Source organism: Ursus maritimus, unplaced genomic scaffold (assembly GCF_017311325.1).
Source record: "Ursus maritimus isolate PB19 unplaced genomic scaffold, ASM1731132v1 scaffold_19, whole genome shotgun sequence".
NCBI classification, from domain to species: Eukaryota; Metazoa; Chordata; class Mammalia; order Carnivora; family Ursidae; genus Ursus; species Ursus maritimus.
Genome location: NW_024424341.1, coordinates 45,960,908 through 45,982,669, shown reverse-complemented (window position 1 = coordinate 45,982,669; position 21,762 = coordinate 45,960,908). Strand labels below are relative to the sequence as shown.

Sequence of the window (21,762 nt, the reverse complement as noted above, 5' to 3'; positions counted from 1 at the left end):
TTTTTTCGGGTGCAAAATTGTGGGTCCCTCTATCTTCGCTCCCAGGACATTTACCTCAGTGCCTGAACATCAGGAATCTAGCCCCACTCTCACCCCAATATTATTTCCAGACCCAGAAATCCACTATACCAAGAGTCTCTGGGGAGAATAGTGATTTAATAAATTATGGGATAGAAGAAAAAGATATGTACAAGCAGTGGGGTGCAGGGAAATCTCAGATCCTAGGAGACTGATTTGGTTTCTAGAGTAAAACATGGCATAGATCCTCCCTGCCTTTGTTCCTGGGGTAGCTAGAATTCCAGACTCTAATTTCTTCCTTCCTCAGGATCCAGCTTCTTTCTCTAAAATCCTGCAGCCTGGGTCCCCAGCCACCTCCTCCCTCAAAGAGCGAGGAAATCCTAGCTCCCATCCCTCCCTCCTCAGAAGAACCAGGAGTCTAGGATACCTGAACCCACCTGCCCTCTGCTCCAGGGAAACGGTTTAGGCTGCCAGGCCTCTTCTACCCCTGCAAGACCCTGGAGTCTGGGACCCCAGCCCTCTGCTGTCCCAGGGCTCCAGGAATCTGGGCTGAAGTGGGGATCCAGAGTTCAAGTCTAGCTGGGCTGGGGTCTCAGCCCTCCCGAGGCTCAGACATTCTCATACAGCGGGTTCTCAAATGCAGCCCCGTTGTCTGTGGGGGCTTGGCCTGACTGCTGGAGAAATCGCAGAATGCACTGGTGCAGGAACACATACTGGGCCTGGGGGGGGGTACAGGGTAGGGGGTGAGCCCTGGCCTCTTCCCCCTCCCAGAGCCCCCCCCCCTGTGCCCTCAGGAGCCCCATCACCTCAGTCTGCACCATCAGAGGCCGGCTTTCCCTCATCTTCCGCACATAGCTGAAGGGCCCCACACATCGATCCCGTTCCAGCTGCCTCAGCAGGACGTCCAAGGCAATGAGGGTGCCCGTGCGGCCCACGCCAGCACTAGACAGGAACAAGAAGGGGTTGGGCTACAGGAAGGGGGAGTCTTGCCTGATTGGAGGGATCTGTGTTTGGAGCACCCAGGATGCGGACATTGTTCGGCAAGATAGCATTCTGGGGGATACAGCATAAGTGGGGGCTATTTAACGGAGTAAAAAGCCACTGCGTGTGACTATGCCTGGAGTTCCTTCTGTCTGCTAGGCTCTGCCTCAAGTGCCTGACATGCCCTTTTCACTTGCCCCAGCCTTGAGAAGTTGGAGCTGCCAGCACACCCACTTTACAGACAGGGAAATGGAGGCTGAGTGACATGAGGTCACTTGTCTGTCCTGGGTCACTAGGACAATAAACCACAGAGCTGGAGTTCACACTCGAGAAAAGGAACTCCTAAGGTCATCTTTCCAAAAAAAAAAAAAAAAAAGTTTAAACATCAAGCTAACCATTTTAAAGAAAACAATTCAGTGGCCTTTAGGACATTCACAATGTTGTGTGACAGCCGGTCTAATTAGTTCCCAGACACTTCTAACTTCCCAGGAGACCTTGTACCCATTAAGCAGTTGCTCCCCCTGCTCCCCTGTCCCCAGCCCCTGGTGACCATCGAGCTGTTTTCTGGCTCTGTGGATTTTCCTATCCTGGACATCTCCTGCAAATGGGATCATACTATGTGGGACCTTTTGCGTCTAGCTTCTTTCACTCAGCATCATGCTTTCAAAGTTCCTCCACATCGTCGAATGAATCAGTATTTCATTCCTTCTTAAGGTTCAAGTTAACCATCTTAACCACTCTGCACAAGTCCCTTCTGTGCTTGGGCGGGAGGGATGACCCCCTGCTGGGGACACCTCCAGGGGGCGCTATCTGGGGACAGGGCAGGTGTTCGGACACACTTCAGCACAGAGCTTAAGAGTGCCACCATGGGGGGCGCCTGGGTGGCACAGCGGTTAAGCGTCTGCCTTCGGCTCAGGGCGTGATCCCGGCGTTCTGGAATCGAGCCCCACATCAGGCTCCTCCGCTATGAGCCTGCTTCTTCCTCTCCCACTCCCCCTGACTGTGTTCCCTCTCTCTCTCTGGCTGTCTCTATCTCTGTTGAATAAATAAATAAAATCTTTAAAAAAAAAAAAAAGAGTGCCACCATGGGCATCAGTATGGCCACTTCCTAGCAGCCTTGAACCCAAGACTTCAGCTTTCTGACTGGGTTTCCCCAGCTCTGCAGCGGGGAGGAAACCCTTTTGGTCATGAGGTTGCGAGGCTGTCCCTGCAGCCAGAGCCCCATTTCAGAGGCTGTCCGCCCCTCTGGAGCAGGCCCCTTGATTCCCCCGGGAACCTCATCTCCAGAGGCGTCAGGATCAATATCAGGGGAATGGCGGACAGGGTGGACAGGGTGAGGTCCCTGGCACGCTGGAGGTGTTTCAAATGCTGCTTGGCCCTCCTGCCCTTCACCCCTCCCTCCCTTCTCCCCACCTCCGCATTCCCCTCCTTGACCTTTCGAACAGGCTTTCCCATCTTGTCACCCCATCCTCATGGCCCTCAGCCTCGCTGCCCCTTTGCTTTCTGCCTCCACATCCTCTACCCCCTCCTCCTTTCTTCCATCTCCTCTAGAGATGCCCAAGGACCACTAACCCAGGTTCCTGAGTCCCTCAGGGGCAGTGCCCTCACCTGCAGTGCACAATGGGGGGGCCTCCCTCCACGTTCTCGTCCAGCCACTGCCGCAGCATCTTCTGGAAGGCCAGCATGGGGTCTGGGGAGCGGGGGACGCCATGGTCTGGCCAGGTCACATAATGGAACTGACGCACGGATAGTGTGTTCTGCTCTTGCATCTAGACGGGGGGTGGGTTGGGGAGGGAGAGCTCAGGGTGCCTGGGTTGGTGGGGGGGGGCTGGTATCTGACTGGTGGAGGGCATCCCTGGGCACACTGTGGTCCCCTGGGAGAGTGACAGAGGGCTCGGATTCGGGAGGGGTTCTGAGGCACAGAATCCAGGGGAGGAGATGATGGTCAGGATGGGGCTGGCCGAGTACCACGGACTCACGTGCTGGAGCGTCAGGTCTCGGACTGTCCAGTTCTCCAGCACCTCCTCACCCTTCAGCGTCACTTGTAGGTGCCCATGTGTGCAGGTCTTGGCGTCGAGAGGCCAGTAATGCTCACACTTTACCTGGGGGCAAACCGGGAGGTCAGAGAACAGGAGGCCCCACACAACCCCTCCCGGTGCCCTTCTACACTGTGGGGCTTGCATTCAGTGCCTGCTGAGGAGGCAAGACCCCAGGCCAGCCAGGTTACATTCATCCCAGCCAGGAGGACCCCTCCTTCCCCAGGTCACTGGGTTATATGGACCAATGGATATGCTGGGGCGACTGGAGGAGGCTGTGGTCCTGTGGGAGGGAATCAGCAAGGTCTGAGTCAGGGCGACAGTGGGATCCGGGTCCAGGGCAGGGTCGTGGGTTGGAACTCAGGGGTCAATGCCGAGACCCTGCAGGGCTCTCACCAGGCCGGATTCCACACAGTTGGTCAGCATGACCAGGGTGCGGCTCTGCTGCTCCCACACCAAGCGCCAGAAGTCACCCACCGTCTGGGGCAGGGGGCCCTGGGCTGCAATGAACTCCTGGGGGTTCTCGAGGCCCTGGTGGAGGGAAACAGGCTCCAGTCCTTCCCTTCTCAGCATCACTCAGCACCCTCCTGGCTCCCAACCGCAACCTTACAGGCATGAAACTGGCGTTGATGTAGTCAGAGCCTGGCTCCTCCTGGGGGGGCTTCAGGGCCACACGGGACCAGTCATCTGGGGGAAGAGGCCAGCATCAGTGAAGCAGAGCGGGGGCCGGGGGTGCGAGACCCAGGGACAGAAGTCACGTGGAAGGCCTGGGAGCTCCAAGAGGGGCCGGAGTGCCCACCTCTGGGGGGCAAGGGCTTTGTGTCTCTTACGGGATGGGGACGGGGGATGGGGTGTTGACAAAGCCACGGCTGGGGAGGAAGTCAACAGGGGCCTAAGACTCACAGGGCAGCACGTTACTGTAACGGTTCTTGGCGCTGTTTTCAGGAGCCGAGGCCACCGTTTGAGACTGGCTGTGGCTCTCCAGAGCCAGTTGCTGGGGGCACAGGCAGAGGGGAGAGGCACAGGCATTGGAATTTCTCCACCTTCCCCCAGGGGTACCCCGTTCAGCACCACTCCACTCACCCCCACGCCCTGGAATTCTGTGGCCCCCACAAAAATAAAGCCAGTGTACCACCATCCCCACAGGTCACTTGGGAGGATTTGCGGGACAGTGCGGGCTAGAGAGGTCGGAAAGAGAAGAGGCGCCAGGGAAAAACCAAGGTGTTTCTTCAGCACTGACCCATAAGATTTCAAGGAGCCAAAAAAAGACTCTTGTTTGCATAAGCAAACAAAACAGGTGGCCCTGCTTTCCTCTAATTCCAAAAGGTGGGCGAGGTCCCGGGGCATGTGCCGCGCAGCTCCACCCCCTCGCTTCCCACCCACCTCGTACTCCTCCTCGAAGCCACGGTTGCCATCCTTCTCCTTTTTCATGACATGGTCAGCAAAGTCTTCTGCCCGGATGTCCTCCATGAAGCTGTGGGAAAGGGGCAGAATTTAACTTCCTCCGGTCCTGTGCTCTTGGGATGAGAGAAAAGCCTGTCCTCCCCTGGTTGTTGTTATGTGTTTCTTAGCGTCCCCAGGACCTATTCATCTTGTAACTGGAAGTTTGCACCTTCTGACCCCCTTCACCCAATTCATCAGCCCTCCTCCCTCTGCCTCTGGCAGCCACCGTCTGGTCTCAGTTTCTATGAACTCAGCTGGTTTTTTTAAACTTCAAATACAAGTGATGTCATGCAGTATTTCTCTTTCTCTGACTTATCTCACCCCGTATCACGTCCTCAGGATCTGCACACCATGTCACCAATGTCAGGATTTCCTTCTTTTTTAAGGCTGCATAATACTCCATCACAGATACACCACATTCTCCTTATGCATTCACCATCCGTGGCCACTTCAGTGTCTCCGAATCTTGGCCACCATCCATAACACGGCAGTGGACGTGGGGCGCACATGCCTCGCCAAGATAGCGATCTCATTTCCTGCACATAAATACTCAGAAATGAATGTGCTGGATCAAAACGGCATTGCTGATTTACCCGTTCCACTCCTGAGCTGAAAGCCGGGTCTCGAAGAGACAAGTGTGCACCCATGTTCGTAACAGCATTATTCAAAGAGCAAAGGTGGAAACAGCCCAGAGTCCACTACCCTTCATCCACCGCTCACTCACTTGTCACTGCATTCATCGGTGGAACACGGATGAACAAAAGGTGGTCTGTGCAATGGAATATTATCCTGACTTAAAAAGGAAGAACATTCTGGGGACGCCTGGGTGGCTCAGTCGGTTAACATCTGCCTTCAGCTCAGGTCATGATCCCGGAGTGCTGGGATCGAGCCCCACGTCGGGCTTCCTGCTCAACAGGGAGTCGGCTTCTCCCTCTCCCTCTGCAGCTCCCCCTGCTTGTGCTCTTGCACTCTCTCTCAAATTAAAAAAAAAAAAAAAAATCTTTAAAAAAAAAAAAGGAAGAATATTCCTTCCCAGACTACAGCATGGATGAACCTGGAGAACGTTATGCTGAGTGAGATAAGCCAGTCACAGAAGGACAAATACTGATGAGTCACTTCGATGAGGTCCCTAGGGCAGACAGATTTACAGAGACAGAAAGTAGACGGTGGAGCCAGGGTCTGGGGAAGGGGGATGGGGAGGGCGTTCGTGGGGACAGAGTTTCAGTTCTGCAAGATGGAAAGTTCTGTGGACGGACGGGAGTGACAGTTGCATGACAGCGTGAATGTGCTTAATGCCACGGAACTGGACACCTGTAAATGGGTACGATGGTAAATGTTACGTGTATTCGACCACAGTTACAGTTTTTTTAATTATAAAAAGGAAAACGGGGCTTCTTCTCCCATTTCAGGCAACTCCGCTTCTCCCGGGCTCCAATTCCCTCCACCCTTTCCCGCATCAGTCCTTCCTTCTAGTCTGCATTTCCACCCTCTCCTCTTTCCCTTTAGCTGGTAAACGTGCTAATCATCTCTCTTCTATATGAAAAAAAGGCTTTTGACTCATGCAGCTCCAGCTTCAACCTGTTCTCGATCCTCTGCTTGTGAGACAACTTTACGAACGCTATCTCGACCCACTTTTGAGGTCCCAGCTAGAGGGCAGTGTGTCCCACACCTCGAGCCGGGGTGACCCCCCCCCCCCACACACACGCAGCATCTCCTCCATGGGGGTCTCATGCTCTGGGCCACTACGCACCTGCCCTCAGCCCCCAAGGGCAGCCCCTACACCCCAGAGCTCACCAAAGTGATTCCCACCTAGCTTGTTGGCCTGGTGTTGTCCATTCCTCCCCACAGAAACCATAATTGCGGCTCTCAACTGCACTTTCCCCACCCCCCTACCTCCCGACTGAGCCTGGTGCTTCCCCGTGTAGCCCTGAGGGCCATACTATGTCCGCCTCTCTTGGGATCTGTGAGTATAATAAACTGTTTTCAGGGGCGGTCGTCTCTCTGCTGTTTGGCTTTATCACCCCTAAACAGCAACACAATGTGTTCAAACACCCATGCACGTTCAAACTTCTCATGCAGACCGGTTTTCTCTGCTGCTTTCCTGCCCTTCCCCAAGGCCTGGTGTCTGCAGCACCACTCCACGGGGCAAGGACTGCTTTTCCCAGAGTCCCCCGATCTTGTTTGCCTCCTTTTCTCCAATTCCAAGGGCCAGCTCTCAGTCTGTCCCTGGCCTGAGTCTCAGCAGCATGTAACTCCACCCACCACTCCTCCCTCCCTCCTGGACCCCCACCCCTGCTGGCACCACCACCACGCCCCTGGCCGCTGGGTCTCCTTCTCCTCCAGGGGCCCCTCTTCCTGCATCCACAAGACAAGGTGACATTCTTGAGGGTCCGTCTCCAAGCCTGTCCTCTCATTGCACACACACTTCTTACGAGATTTAGTCCACTAACATGGCTTCTCCTTCGAGCTCTACACCTGATTCCCAAATCCCATCACTAGTTCCTCCTGCCCGTTCTCCCGACCTTTGGATCGATGTGCCCCCTGCCTCCTGGAACCTGCACCTGGTGTCCCAGAGGACTATCAGGAGGACATCTGGACACAGATGTGGAAGCTGCAGATGCCATGTGCTCAACCAAAGGCCAGCCAGGCTTGGAATCCAACGAATGCATGGATTAATGATCTGTCGCAGATGCCGCAGAGGGCAGGTGGGCACAGGGGAAGGTGGGGAGACGTCAGCTTGACCGGGGGTGGCACGCTGGCTAGAACAGCTTCTATGGCAAAGGAGAAACTGGACATCACCTTTCCCCACACCCCATGCGTCTGCTTCTGACAGCCCCTGCCTCAGCTTACACCTCCTTTTTTGGCCAGCCCATCACAGCTGTTCTCCCAACTTCCCGTCTCTCCTCTGTCAATGCCGGGGGATCATTCTAACACAGAGACTCGATGATTGCTGACCCCACCTAAAGAACACTCAGAGCAATGAAGACATGCGCACAGACCTGCCCTCCAACGGCTCATCCAGCTGCCCCATCGGAAGTGTCTCTGCGTGGATGTCGCATGTCCACCGTGAGCTGCTGACACTTTCCCCCACACCTGACTCCAGAGTAATTCCATCTCAAGCAATGGTGACTCTGATCTTCCTGCTGCTCAGGCTGAATTCCTTGGGCTCACACTTGCACCCTCTCCGACTCCCAAACCACACGCCCATTCCTTCGCCAGACCTGTTGTTTAAATACCCAAACCATATCCAGAATACGACAACCTCTAACCATTTCCTGGTCCAAAACAATTGTCTCTTGTTTGGATTATTACATACCACTTCCTCTCTCTCTGACTCTTGCCTTTGCTTCTTAAGTAGGTTAGATTGGGTCACTGAGTCTATTCAAAACCCTCCCAAAACTCCCAAAATCAGCATAAAATCAAACTCTTTACTTGCATCTGCAAGGTCCTGCCTGACCTTGTCCCACCTGATACCTCTCTGACCTCATCTCCTGCCCTTCATCCAATCTGCTTTAGTCTCAGAGATACCAACATTCTCGAAACCCTGCAAGTATGCACCTGCCTCAGGACCTTTGCACTTGCTGGTCCCTCTGCCTGGAATGCCCTTTCCCAAGACGTTCATGTGGATTTGCACAAATGACTTCCTCTTAGTCATCATCTTAGTCTGGCTTTTCCTGGACACCTGTCTACAATTTTCTCTAATTTTAGCACTCGATCTAAAATATTCTTCTACACTTTCTAGTCCCACCTCTTGCTCTATTGCCTATTGTAAGCATCACAACCACTAGGATCTTGTTTATTAAGGGCTTCTTGTACTCGAATGTAAGCTCCATGAGGGCAGAAATTTTTGTTTAATTCACTGTGTCCTCTGCACCTAGAACAGTGCCTGACACATAATAGATGCTCAGTGAATATGCTGTTGGATGCATAAAGTCCCAGAGCTGAAACTAAGACTGACTCCGAAGCCACTGGCCCAGGTTGTGGGGAGCATGGAAGGCTTTTGATCCTTGGGGCAGAAGGCATTGTGTGGGTGGGTTCGCTGAGCCCGCACTCTGACCTCTCCAGTGAGCAGCAAACACCCCTTGATTTGACCTGACAGCAGTTCTTCCAGGTGCTCCCCAACACCTTCTGCTTACCTGAAGATCAGACCCTTGGGTGCTGGTTCCCTCCGGCTCTTCTCGTGCCTGGAAAAAAGACATTGCAACAGAAGGCCCGAGGGGAGTCAGGCTGGAACCAGGGACAATTACGCTCCCCCTGCCCCCTCTCCAGGTAGTCAGTCAGCCCCATGCAGAGTCCCACCTCTTCTTCAGGAAGAAAATCAGCAGACCCACCAGGATGAGAAACAGGATGACGCCAACAATGGCTCCCGCAATGACCCCTGGGGGAGGAGGCATGAGGACTTGTTAGTGCTGGCCTCATCCGCTGGCAACCTGTCTCTCCTACCTCCGTCCTTGCCTGGAATGTGACCAGAGGGCCTACAGGACAGATGTGAGGGCACAGAGGGAGAGGAGAAAGCCACTGGATAGAGCCTCACCTCCCACACAGCCTTCCCCAGAAGCCTGGTCCGAAGATACCATTTGCTCAGGTAGCCCGGTTGCCAGAGTGACTCTGCCCCTCCATGGGATACACTAATGGTTCTTGGAGAGGACGATTTTGGCCCCACAGGACACATCACCAATGTCTGGAGACATTTGTGGTTGTCACGACTAGAGTGGCGGTGCCCTAGCATCCAGCAGGTGGAGGCCAGGGGTACTGCTGGACACCCTACAATGTACAGAACAGCCCCCACAGCAAAGAATGACCCGTCCCCAAAAGTCAATAGTGCCAAGGTTGGGAAGCCACTATCTGGCATTGATGGCATGGATGGCATGGATGGCTCTCCCCAGAATGGAGGCTCGTCTTCTCAAAGGTCCCGTTTGCTAGCAGAAGGGCTCCCCTGCAATGGTGGTGCTGCAGGTCTGGGTCCCAGGTTCTAACAGGCACAGATCTCCCAGGATCTGTCCTTAGACACCTGGTCTTGGGGTAGACTCCAGCACACAGCCCACCTCCATCAGCTGTCGCTTCCCAATGGTCTCGGTGACTAGGACCCGCCAACAGGTTCTGGCAGGGTCTGACACAGCCTGGTGGGGAAGCCATTCCCCTCATGGACCTGGTCCCCCAGGGACCTTGCTTGCTAAGCAAGAGACCCACCTGGAAAGTAGGATCCAGAGAAGCCCAGGTGGAAGTAGAATTCATTTATCATTGCCCCAAACCATAATCTCTCTCCAGATCAGAGACCCAATCTTATAAGAGGTCCTGATTCACAGGAAGTGACTGAGGGGGCCCAGTGAAGCCTATGACCACAGCCAAGGTATATGATCAGAGATTTCCTAAGTATGAGGCTCAAACTTCTCCAAAATACCCCAGTGATGAGCAGAAAATGGTGCAGCCACATCGGAAAAAAGTTTGGCAGCGCTCCAAAGGATAAACACAGAGTTGCCCATCTGAGTGCACGGTGCCACTCCCGGGTATATACCCCAGAGAAATAAATATGTGTGTCCGCACAGAATCATGTACATAAATGTTCATAGCAGCATTACTCATAATAGCCAAAACGTGGAAACCACCCAACAGACCCATCCACAGACAGACGGACAAACAAAATGTGGTCTCTCCATACAACGGAATATTGTTTGGCGAAAAGAAAGGAGACCACCGACACATGCTACAACGTCGACGGACCTTAGAGACATTATACCGAGTGAGAGAAGCCAGCCACAGAAGACCCCATGTTGTTTGATTGTCTTTTTAGGAAATGTCCAAAACAGGCAAATCTATAGAAACAGAAGGTAAATTTGAGATTCCCTAGGCCAGGTTGGTGGGGACATGGGAAAACTCGGGGGTGATGGCTTAAGGAGGCAACCTTTTTTGGTGGGTAAGGAAAATGTTCCTGGGAAGGTAACTGGGTGGCATAGTACTGCGAATGCTCTGGAACCCTTAGCTCTACACTTCAAGTGGGTGCATTGTACGATATGTGCATTATATCTCGACAAAGCTGTTTTAAAGAATGCAGAAAACAAAGCAAACAGACAAACGCACAGGACCCGTTGGGTAAGTAAGACGGCCTCCCAACAGAGCCTGATGGGGTCCCCGTAGCTTCATCCCCGTGGGGCTCTGCTCACCTGTGTTCTCAGTGTGGCAGGTCACAGAGGCAGACCTGGCCCTCATTCCATTCCAGAGGGTCGTGACGGTGGCTGGGTAGGAATGGGCCGGCCAGAGACCCGACACATTCACCTCCATCCCGCAGGAGGACGTGTTCTGGGAGTCCTGTCCACCCACCTGCAACTCAAAGGCCTCGTAGCCTCCTCGGGGGCAGGACCAGGTCAAGATGACCCCATGTCCCCCAGAGGTGCTGATGCAGGAGGTGATGGTGACCAGGCTCGGGACTGGGGGGACAGCACAGGAGGGGTCAGTAGGAGCCACACAGGGTGGCTTTCCATCCCCTCACCCACCCCTACTTCCCACCTGTGGTGCCAATTCTCTGAGAACTAGCCCGTCCTTTCCTTCCCAAAATCAAAACCCCTCTTCATCTCTCATACTCTGTCCTCCCCTAATGGACACACAACAGACCCTCCCCTTCAAACCACAATTCCCATGAGTCCCTGGATGCTCTGTGTCACTGCAGTTTATGAAATCATGACCCCATGGCCTGATGGGATTTGGAGTCCACTCACCTCCCACTGCCCCCAGGTCTGACCCAAGCCCCCACCAGGTAGAAGGGGGTCCATCTCACCTGTGGATGCAAAGAGGCTCTGTGCAGAACTGGCCACATTGTTCCTCTCTGCCCACACGCTGAACTTGTACAGAGTGCCAGGTTCCAGGGTCTGCATCTCATAGCAAGTCTCATTGGTACTGACTGTCCGGTTGGCCTGATGTCCTTGGGGGTCTTGCTTTCCCTGGGGATGTCCCCCAGGAGAGCACTGGACCCAGTATGTGTAGGCCTGAGAGTGGGCGCCTCTGGGGGCGTTCCACCCCAGGGTGATTGAGTTGTTGGTCTGAGATTTCTTGTGCAGATCCATGACCCTGTTGGGAGCTGACAAGTGAGGATAGAAGCTCAAGGGGGTGTATCCTCAAGGACCCTCGATCCCGAGCCTGCTCAGCTCCCCTGATTGCTCGGTGAGTCCACTTCCTAGGAAGTTCGAACCACAGAAAAGAGGCCAGGTGGGGACCAGGATCGCCTGGGGCCTCTCTGTCTTGAGTCTATAGCCCTGGGTCCCACCCATCACTTTTCTCTGCACTGTCTCCCACATGAGCAGCTTGAGGCAGGGTCCCTCCTTACTTCTGGACCCTTCTTTCTAGACGGAGCTGTTGACCTTAGTCATCTTAGCCCAAGTGGCCAAAGACTAAAGAGTTCCAGGTTCCATCCACCCACAGTGAACCTAGTTCCTGGCATAATTTTGGTTCCTGTCACACTTGGGGCCCTCCATGTATAGGCTGAGAGGCGGGTCCCTTTGGGTTCAGCGAATACACTGGGACGAGGTGTGCACTTCAGTCTTCTAGCTTTTTTGGTTCCTGAGGGATGGTGCTGGGCGGTCAGGGGCTCTCTTCATTCCCCATAATTGGAAAACCCTGGCTGCTGAGGACAGACTCCTCCTAGAAGCAGACCTACAAGCTCAAGGTCCAATGAGGCTAGATGGGGTCACCAAAGTCTCCCCAATCCTTTCCTTTTCCCATCTCCATAGTACTGGGTCTGTCTAGAACTAGCCTGAGTCTCACCAGTGGCTTCAGTGAGTGTCCTGTTATCACTGTTGACCCCATTCCTCTCTGCCCAGACGGTGAAGGTGTACAAGGTCCCAGCTTCCAGATCCTTCAGTGTGATCCAGGTATCTGGAGTGTCCTGGGTTTTAATGGCAATAATCCCCTCCTTGGCGCATGAGACCCAGTAGGTGTAGGGAGGATGATCTGGGCCCAGGGGAGCTGTCCAGTTTAAGGTGATGGAGTTGTTGGTCTGGTCCTGCATCCCAAGACTTGTCACTGCATTAGGAACTGGCAGAAAGAGCAGAGAGTCAGAGTTTCCAATCCCTGGTCCACAAGAATCCAGAAAACAGCCTCCCTGTGCAGACAAGCTTGTTAAGGAACACTTCCTTGAGATGGGACCTAGAGAGGCCTGGACACCTGCAGCCCTCAGGCTCAGCAGCAGACCTCTGGACAGGCCTGTCCCCAGGAATGGCCACAACTCTCCTGCCGACTCAGGGTTTGGGTCTGGCTCAGTGAGGTCATAGAGATGATGGCTGGATCCCAGAACCCAGCGGAGGTGCCATGTTGGCCGGTTCTTAACCTCTCACCAAAACAGAGAGTAGGCACTGATGCTTGTCATCTGTGGAGCTGCTGAGGTTCTGTCTGGAGCCAGGTACTTCATTCCTTTATGCCCACACAGAGACTTTGTACAAGGTCCCAGTTCTGGGTTCACTGAAACTAAAGTTGGCTGAGTGTCGGGTCTCAATTCCGTCTCCCTCTCCAGTCCACTGGACCCTATCCGTGTAGACCTGAAGGCCAGGGCCCAGGGGCACCTCCCAGATCAGGGTGATGGGGCTGATGGTCTGAGCTCCATCCTCAAGACTGTGACACATCTGGGGACTAGAAGACTCAGGGGGTCAGAGTGTCCACATTCCACACACCCAATCCCCCCAGGGCTGAGGCAACATGCCCTTGCTCCCTACACAGCCCTGGCTGCTAAGGAGAGACACCCCCTCATCTTGCGGTCTGTGTTCTAGAGGGTCCTAGACCCTGACTGACCCCAACTCAGAACCTGTGATGTTCTTTCTTCATCCCTGCTCAACGTGACCCAGGGAGATTGTGGGCTAGAGAGTCCGCTCCGCTGTTCTGTCGAGTCTCATAAAATAAAGAGAAAGAACAGGAGCAGCCGCTGCCTCTCACCTGTGGTGGCGTTGCAAGTCTCCTTGGAGCTGCTGGTTCCGTTTATCTGTACCCACACAGCAAATTCGTACAAGGAGCCGGGTTGCAGTCCGTCCACCAGGACACTGGTGCTGGTTGTGCTTTTGTTCTCGGCTTTGCCATCGGCGCCAGTCCACTGGACCCAGTAGGTGTAGTTCCGATGGTCAGGGCCATCCGGCTCCGTCCAGCTCAGGGTGATGGAGCTGGTGGTCTGATTTGCTACCTTCAGCTTCGTGATGGGATTGGGGGCTGAGAAATTAGGGAAAGGTGTCCCATGTCAGCAAGAGAGCGGATCGGGTGACAGTCAGTGCACATTTTTGCCCTCAAAATCCCCACTGCTGCCTCAATGCCTGGTCCCAGGAGATGCAAGGTATGTGGTCTAGACCAGCACTTCTCAAACTTCAGTACCCTCACATAACACTGGGGATCTTGTTAAGATTCGGGTTTCCATTGAGTCGGTCTGAGATGACACGGATTCTGCATTTCCAGTCAGTTCTGGGCACACGCTGGTGCTGCCCACCCATGGACCATATTTCAAGTAGCAAGGGTCTAGAGCAGTGCTTTCCAATACAATTTCTGCAAAGATGGAAATGCTCTCCCAGGATCCAATATAACAGGCTCTACTCAGTGGGATACTGAGGGGGAACTGGGACTCCCTTACCACAGCTTCTGAGCACATGAAATGGGGAACTGAATTTTCAATTTTACGGAACTTAATTTTTATTTTATTATTTTATTTTATTTTATTTTATTTTATTTTATTTTATTTTATTTTATTTTATTTTATTTTATTTTAGGGTGAGAGCATGTGTAAGCGGAGGGGGAAGGGCAGAGAGAGAATCTCGTGAAGCCCGATGCAGGGCTCCATTTCACAACACTGAGATCGTGACTTGAGCCGAAATTAAGAGTCAGACTACTAACCAACTGAGCCACCCAGGTGTCCCGGGAACTTAAGTTTAAATAGCCACACATGACACATGACGGGGGTCAGGGCTACCATATTGGGCTGTGGAGCTCCGGAACACAGTAGCTGTTTACATCAGGGTGAGGGGGCTGATGGTCTGAGCTCCATCCTCAAGACTGTGACACATCTGGGGACTAGGAGAAGACTCAGGGGGTCAGAGTGTCCACATTCCACACACCCAATCCCCTCAGGGCTGAGGCAACATGACCTTGCTCCCTACACAGCCCTGGCTGCTAAGGAGAGACACCCCCTCATCTTGCGGTCTGTGTTCTAGAGGGTCCTAGACCCTGACTGACCCCAACTCAGAACCTGTGATGTTCTTTCTTCATCCCTGCTCAACGTGACCCAGGGAGATTGTGGGCTAGAGAGTCCGCTCCGCTGTTCTGTCGAGTCTCATAAAATAAAGGGAAAGAACAGGAGCAGTCGCTGCCTCTCACCTGTGGTGGCGTTGCAAGTCTCCTTGGAGCTGCTGGTTCCGTTTATCTGTACCCACACAGCAAATTCGTACAAGGAGCCGGGTTGCAGTCCGTCCACCAGGACACTGGTGCTGGTTGTGCTTTTGTTCTCGGCTTTGCCATCGGCGCCAGTCCACTGGACCCAGTAGGTGTAGTTCCAATGGTCAGGGCCATCCGGCTCCGTCCAGCTCAGGGTGATGGAGCTGGTGGTCTGGTCCTTCACGCTCAGGTTTCTCACGGGGTTGGGGACTGAGATTCAGGAAGGAGGGCCCAGTGTGAGCAGGGGAGCAGGTCAGTACTGGCCCTTCCACTACCCCCAGCTCTTGCCCCGAGTCCAGGAAGGACCACTTCCATCAGCGTGGGCCATGGATCACCCTGCCCTCCATGAGACCACCTCCCACACCGGAGCTCTCTCCTCCATGTAGGGGATAGACTTAGCAGGGGTCACTCACCAGCCGCCCGGGCTCCTGTACAGATGCACAGGCCCTGGGGAGAACCCAGAGAGGAGAGTCAGATTCTGAGCCTCATCTCCCTTGACCTGGGGAGACTGTGGGGCTGGGAGGGCCTAGTCAGTGACCCTCCTGTCTTCTGCCCCCACCCTGAGCATCTCTGGGCTAGAGGGAGAGGAGGGACACAGTAAGTTGTCTCCTTCCGTAGACTTGGCTCTAACAAAGGTCACCCCAGTGTCCTCTGTCTTTTCCGGGTGTGTATGTGTTGGAGGGTAGGAAGGGAGTGTGGCAGGGGCAGGACTCCAGGGATCCAGGAGCTGGGGTCAGCTCTACCCATAAGGTCAGGACATATACCTAATGGTTACACTTCCTGAAAAATTCCACCTTGGAATACTCCTGGCAGGAGAGCAATCAACAGAGTGGAATTTCGGGAAGATATCAAGGTTGGGAACCAGGAGCCAGACACCTGGTCTGAGGGAGGAGGGGGCTGGGGCCTGGACTACTGGGTCTGAGGGAGGAGGGGCTGGGATCTGGACTCCTGGGTCAGAGGGAGGAGGGGCTGGGGTTCAGGACCCCTGGGTCTGAGGGAGGAGGGGCTGGGGGTCTGGGCTCCTGGGTCTGAGGGAGGAGGGGCTGGGGTTCAGGACTCCTGGGTCTGAGGGAGGAGGGGCTGAGGGCCTGGACTGATGGTTGAGGCAGTGGGCACCTGCCCCCCTGGATCTTCATGGGCACACCTGAGTCTTGCCAGAAACCAGAGCTCACTCTCACAGCGGATGGCCTGGTCTGAGAGCCCAGGTGTGTCTTGCTGACAATCCAGAGGCTTGCTTCCTTCTCCAGGAGATCATCAGACCCTACTCCCTCAGGACCCTAGCTCCCTGCCTCCATCTGGGAGCACTCACCAGCAGCGCCAGGCACCCCCAGGCCCGGAGGCCCCCTCTGGTCCTTTTCATATCTCCAGTCACTGCCGATGGACTCAGGTGTCCGGGCCCCGACCTTTCACCCGCTGGACTTTAAACCCAAGAATTTCCCCTTTCTGAGCTGCGTGGTGAGGCCACAGACCAGGGCGGGAAGGGAGGAGGAGGAAGTGGAGGCTCCCAGCCCCGCCCCAGGCCTCAGCTCCGGTCCTGGCCTCTGGACACCCCTGTTCCCCCTGGGGCACCTGACACTATCCCACCCAAATTGCCTGGATACGGGGCTGCTCCCTGCTGCTTCGTGAATGCACAGCGCGGGTCCTGGATGGTCAGAGCTGGAGGCGGCCCTGGGAGAGAACCACCTCCGGCTCTGTGTCTCAAGGGGACCAGGCTGGGTCTAAACCCCCGTGCTACAGTGGGCTCTGCGCATCGACCCAGGCCCTGGCACCGCTCCCTGCCTCCACACGCCTAGCAGCCCTCCCAAAATGAGCCCACTTCACTCCTGCCTGCCTCCCGGCCTTTGCATATGTGGGCTCCCTGCCAGGTGCACCCTCCTACCTTCCTCCCCAACGACCTCATTCCTACTGGTCCCTCAGGATGCAGTCCCACATGGACCACACTGGGTCGGGCGCCTTCCTGGCCCCGGCAGGATGCTCGGCCATACCTGTCACACACACCAGACGGTCGGTATTTGCTTATTCACCTTGCCGGTCGACCTGTGACCTTGAGCAAGTGACTTAAACTCATAGTGACTCAGATTCACCTGCAGCGGGGAAGAATGGAGACAACCCCTAATAAATGACTTCGTCCGTATAAAATCTTAGAACGATGACTGGCCATTTTGAAACCCTTGTTAAATCATAGCCACACGTATTTTGGTTCATCCCTAAGACCTCCAGTGCCCGGAGGGGCTTCTCGGGCTCTTCTGGGGACTTACTGATTATCCGCACCAGTGGCTGCCTTAGCTTCAGGGGCAGCGTGAAAGCAAGAATGCGAGTCTGGGAGTCGCACCCCTGCATCTGCATTGCTAGCACTACCCCCCCCCGCCCCGTCCCGTGTGACCTTGCGGGGCGTCCCATCTCTCTGGGTCTCTGTCTTCATGTTTTTGAAATGGAATTGGAAACGCTGTCTGCAGATACAGAAACGCCGGGTCCCCTACACGGTAAAGGTTGCCCCTTCTCCATCTCCGTGACAAACACTGAGAAGCCGTCGCGAGTTATAGTGAGGTGACGCGTATGTATGACCCACCTACTGCTGAGTCTCAAGTCACCCCAAGACTGAGTGGTGTAGACAACAGTGAACACGTCCCCTCTCTCGGGGTCTGTGTGCGAGGATTCAGCAGCGCCCTGGCCGGGTGGTTCTGGCTTGGGCTCTCTCCTGAGGATGATACCAAGATGTTGGTGGGGGCTGCGTGATCCGAAGGCTTTTGACCACGGCTGGGGGACCCACTTCCAGGAGGGTTCACTGGCACGGCTGTTGGCGGGAGACCCCCAGTCTTCGTGCATCACGCATGGCGCATGTGGGCGTCCTCACAGCACGCTACCAGCTTCCCCAGAGTGAAGGATCCAAGAGAGGGAACACGGAAGTCACAGTATGCCTCAGAAAGCGCACACCGTCATTTCTGGCACATCCCACTCATTATGCGGGTCAGCCTCATCGTGTGGGAGGGACTGCACAAGAATGTGAAAGCCGGCAAGTGTGGACCACCGGGGTCATGTCGGACGCAGGCAGCAGCCCCACTGTGCACACACAGCGATCACCTAATAGGCGAGGCTGTGTTTACCACTTTCTGTCCCACACGTGAAAAAGTGGGAAGGAGGGACAGGCAGCTAACACTCTAATGCTCGCTCTGGGGGCATCTTTTGCTTCCACACCATTCCCACCCCAGAGGAGGAAGAGGGGGCTCGGTCCTGAGTCCCTGGCATCTCACCAGCCTGTTTCTTTTACAAGGAGACTCTGGCAAAGGTGTCCCCAGGGTACCCAGGGCATTTGCTCCTTCCCCATTTCCAGGGACCATGGCCTTGACAGTGGGGCTCAGCTAGCTGTCCATTCCATGTTCTTGTCCCCATGGGGCTCTGCTCACCTGTGTTCTCAGTGTGGCAAGTCACAGAGGCAGACCTGGCCCTCATTCCATCCCAGAGGCTCATGACGGTGGCTGGGTAGGACTGGGCCGGCCAGAGACCCAACACATTCACCCTTTTCCTGCAGGAGGACCTGTTCTGGGAGTCCTGCTGTCCACCCACCTGCAACTCTAAGGCCTCGTAGCCTCCTCGGGGGCAGGACCAGGTCAAGATGACCCCGTGTCCCCCAGAGGTGCTGATGCAGGAGGTGATGGTGACCAGGCTCGGGACTGGGGGGACAGCACAGGAGGGGTCAGTAGGAGCCACACAGGGTGGCTTTCCATCCCCTCACCCACCCCTACTTCCCACCTGTGGTGCCAATTCTCTGAGAACTAGCCCGTCCTTTCCTTCCCAAAATCAAAACCCCTCTTCATCTCTCATACTCTGTCCTCCCCTAATGGACACACAACAGACCCTCCCCTTCAAACCACAATTCCCATGAGTCCCTGGATGCTCTGTGTCACTGCAGTTTATGAAATCATGACCCCATGGCCTGATGGGATTTGGAGTCCACTCACCTCCCACTGCCCCCAGGTCTGACCCAAGCCCCCACCAGGTAGAAGGGGGTCCATCTCACCTGTGGATGCAAAGAGGCTCTGTGCAGAACTGGCCACGCTGTTCCTCTCTGCCCACACGCTGAACTTGTACAGAGTGCCGGGTTCCAGGGTCTGCATCTCATAGCAAGTCTCACTGGTCCTGCCTGTCTGGTTGGCCTGATGTCCTTGGGGGTCTTGCTCTCCCTGGGGATGTCCCCCAGGGGAGCACTGGACCCAGTATGTGTCGGCCTGAGAGTGGGGGTTTGTGAGGGTCTTCCACCCCAGGGTGATTGAGTTGTTGGTCTGAGTTTCCTTGTGCAGATCCGTGACCCTGTTGAGAGCTGACAAGTGAGGGGGGTTGTTGGAATCTCCCCCATACCCGCTCTGCCTCAGAGCACCTGTAGGCACCCACACCTAGTGAGGGGTACAGTGTCTCAGCCTCTCCTCCAGTGCAGGGTCCATGAAGTTGGGTCTCCCACCTGTCACATCCTCCCGGCCCACTGGACGCAGTACATGGGGGTGAGGCCAAAACACAGAGCTGGCCAACCGAGTCTGGAAACCAGAGACTTAGACTCGGATATTTCAGGCTATTTCTGGTCTTCTGAAGCTCTAACTCTCAGAGATAGGTCAGGAAAATGAGGTAATTGCATATCCCTGTTGCTAAGGAGAGACAGTCCCTAACAACAGGACTCCACCCTTTGAGATCAAATGAACACTCCAGTTCCTAGGAAAGATCTCAGAGGCCCAGACCAGCCCCTTCCTACAACCCCAAACAGGCGTGAGTCGCACCTGTGGGTACGTCAAAGACTTGGGTATTGCTGCTGGCTCTGCTCCTTCTCGTCCAGATGGTGAAGGTGTACAGGGCCCCACTTCCCAGTCCCTCCTCCATGACCCATGTTCCTGAGATGTTCAGGGTCTCACTGGTGAAACCTGCCTCCCACCATTGGACCCAGTAGGTGTCAGGTGGATAGTCTGGACCCAGTGGAGCTGTTCAGGTCAGGGTGACATAGCTCATGCTGTGTCCTGAATCTCCACGTTTGTCACCAGATTGGGCACAAAGAGAGGGAGCAGGGTCAGCATTTCCACATCCCTAAGTACCTGCAGCACACCTGGACAGACCTGGTTGCTAAGGAGGGTGTTCTCTAGAAATAGGGCCCAGAAGATAGACGCTGAGGATGGGGTGTCAGTCTCGGGCCCCACATCCCTGATCTTGGAGACTGGGGCCCCATAGACCTCATTTCCTCTTCTCCTCCTTAGAGTCAACTTCCAGGGTGACCACATCTCAACTGTGGACACTGCCTAACTGTCTCAACAAGGCCATGGGAGTGCGGGCTCCCACAGCGTTCTATTGGAGCACTGTCTTTACTAACCAGCTCCTACTGTGGCCTCGAAGCGGGCAGTGGTCTTGGCTAATCCTCACCTTGGTGACTCCTGGGGGTTGCACTGTGTCCCTCAGAAAGATATGTCCACATCCTAACCCCTGGTGCCTGCGAACATGACCTTGTCTGGAGATAGGGTCTTCGCAGTCGTAACCAAGTGAAGGTGAGTTCACATGGAGTAGAATGAGCCCTAAATCCATGACTGGCATCCTTAGAAGGAAAGAGAAATTTGGACCCAAACAGGAAGAATAGCACAGGAAGACGGAGGCAGAAATTGGCGTGATGCATCTTCAAACCAAGGAACGCCAAAGATGGCCAGGAGTCACCAGAAGCTAGAAGAGGTGCGAAAAGATTCTTGAGGCTCCAAAGAGGGCGTGACGACACCTCGATTTTGGAATTCCAGCCTCCAGGACTGTGAGACAACATGTTTCTGTTGCTTTAAGCCCCTCGGTTGCTGGTACTTTGTTACGGTGGCCTCGGGAATCAAATGCAATGACCTTTCTCTCCTTGGTAGGGTCATCCCTAGGGAGGGTCCTTTGTCACCTATAGACACGCAGAGGGTCTCCCTGGAGCTGCTCACTCTGTCCTGTTCAGCCCACACTAAGAATTCATACAAAGTTGGGGTTCAAGTTTATCCACCACAATCCAGGTGTCTGGGGTGCTGTGAGAACCACCTGGGATGCTCTCCCTAGACCACTGGGTCCCATAGAGGTACAGCTGAGGGCCTGGACCCTCAGGGACCTCCCTTCTCAGGGTGATGGAACGGCTGGGCTGAGCCTCTACCTTTAGGCTTCTGACTGGGTTGGAGGCTGGAAGGGGGAAGACAGGCCTGTTAGGGGCAGGACATCAGCCGGTGCCCTGCTCCTTCATCCACCCCATGCTCATCCATAAATCCCAGAATGTGACGTTTCCATCAGCTCTGCAAGGAACCCCCACAAGTCCTCTACAAGGAACCCCCAGGAGGCTCAGGGGGAGAGCAGTCCAAGCTCCTTTGTCAGCAGTGTGGGTGGAGGAGTGGGGGGCCATCAGTGAGGCTCGGGACAACTCACCAACAGCTGGTGAATAATTCTTACTGTATGTATGTATACAAGATATTCCTCATTTTGTTTATTCACTCAGGCGTCGATGGACACTTGGGTTGCTCCCACCTCCTAGATATTGTGAATAACATGCTTTGAACATGGGTGTACAAATATCTCTTCGGGACCCTGCTTTCAATTATTTTGGGTATATACCCAGAAGTGAAATTTCTCGATCATATGGTAATCCTATGTCTAATTATTTTGGGAACCACCAGGCTGTTTTCCACAGTGGCTGCTCCATGTTACATTCCCACCAACGGTGCCCAAGGGCTCCCATTTCTCCCACCCTCGCCAACATGTGATTTTCTTTTTGACCGTCGCCATCCTAATGGGCGTGAGGTGGTACCTCCTGGTTTTGATTTGCATTTCCTTAATGAGCAATGCTATTGGCCATCTTTTCACGTGTAACTCACTCACCTTTTCTTTCTGTATTATTAATTCCTTTCTCTGATAG

The 21,762-nt window shown here is 54.6% G+C and overlaps 1 protein-coding gene across 1 annotated transcript; it reads right to left on the bottom strand.

Moving 5' to 3' along the window:
• Positions 1–156: 156 nt before the first annotated feature.
• Positions 157–21,632, bottom strand: PTPRH (protein tyrosine phosphatase receptor type H). The gene is given in 23 exon segments (XM_040634393.1): positions 157–737; positions 825–960; positions 2,608–2,768; positions 2,979–3,101; positions 3,432–3,566; positions 3,646–3,722; positions 3,939–4,029; positions 4,419–4,499; positions 5,299–5,308; positions 8,615–8,662; positions 8,778–8,856; positions 10,640–10,903; positions 11,251–11,550; positions 12,234–12,506; positions 12,838–13,094; positions 13,373–13,661; positions 14,787–15,080; positions 15,284–15,317; positions 18,435–18,541; positions 18,889–19,245; positions 19,610–19,834; positions 20,841–21,055; positions 21,595–21,632. Coding segments are annotated over 23 exon segments (3,705 nt in total). The 3' UTR covers positions 157–626.
• Positions 21,633–21,762: the final 130 nt, after the last annotated feature.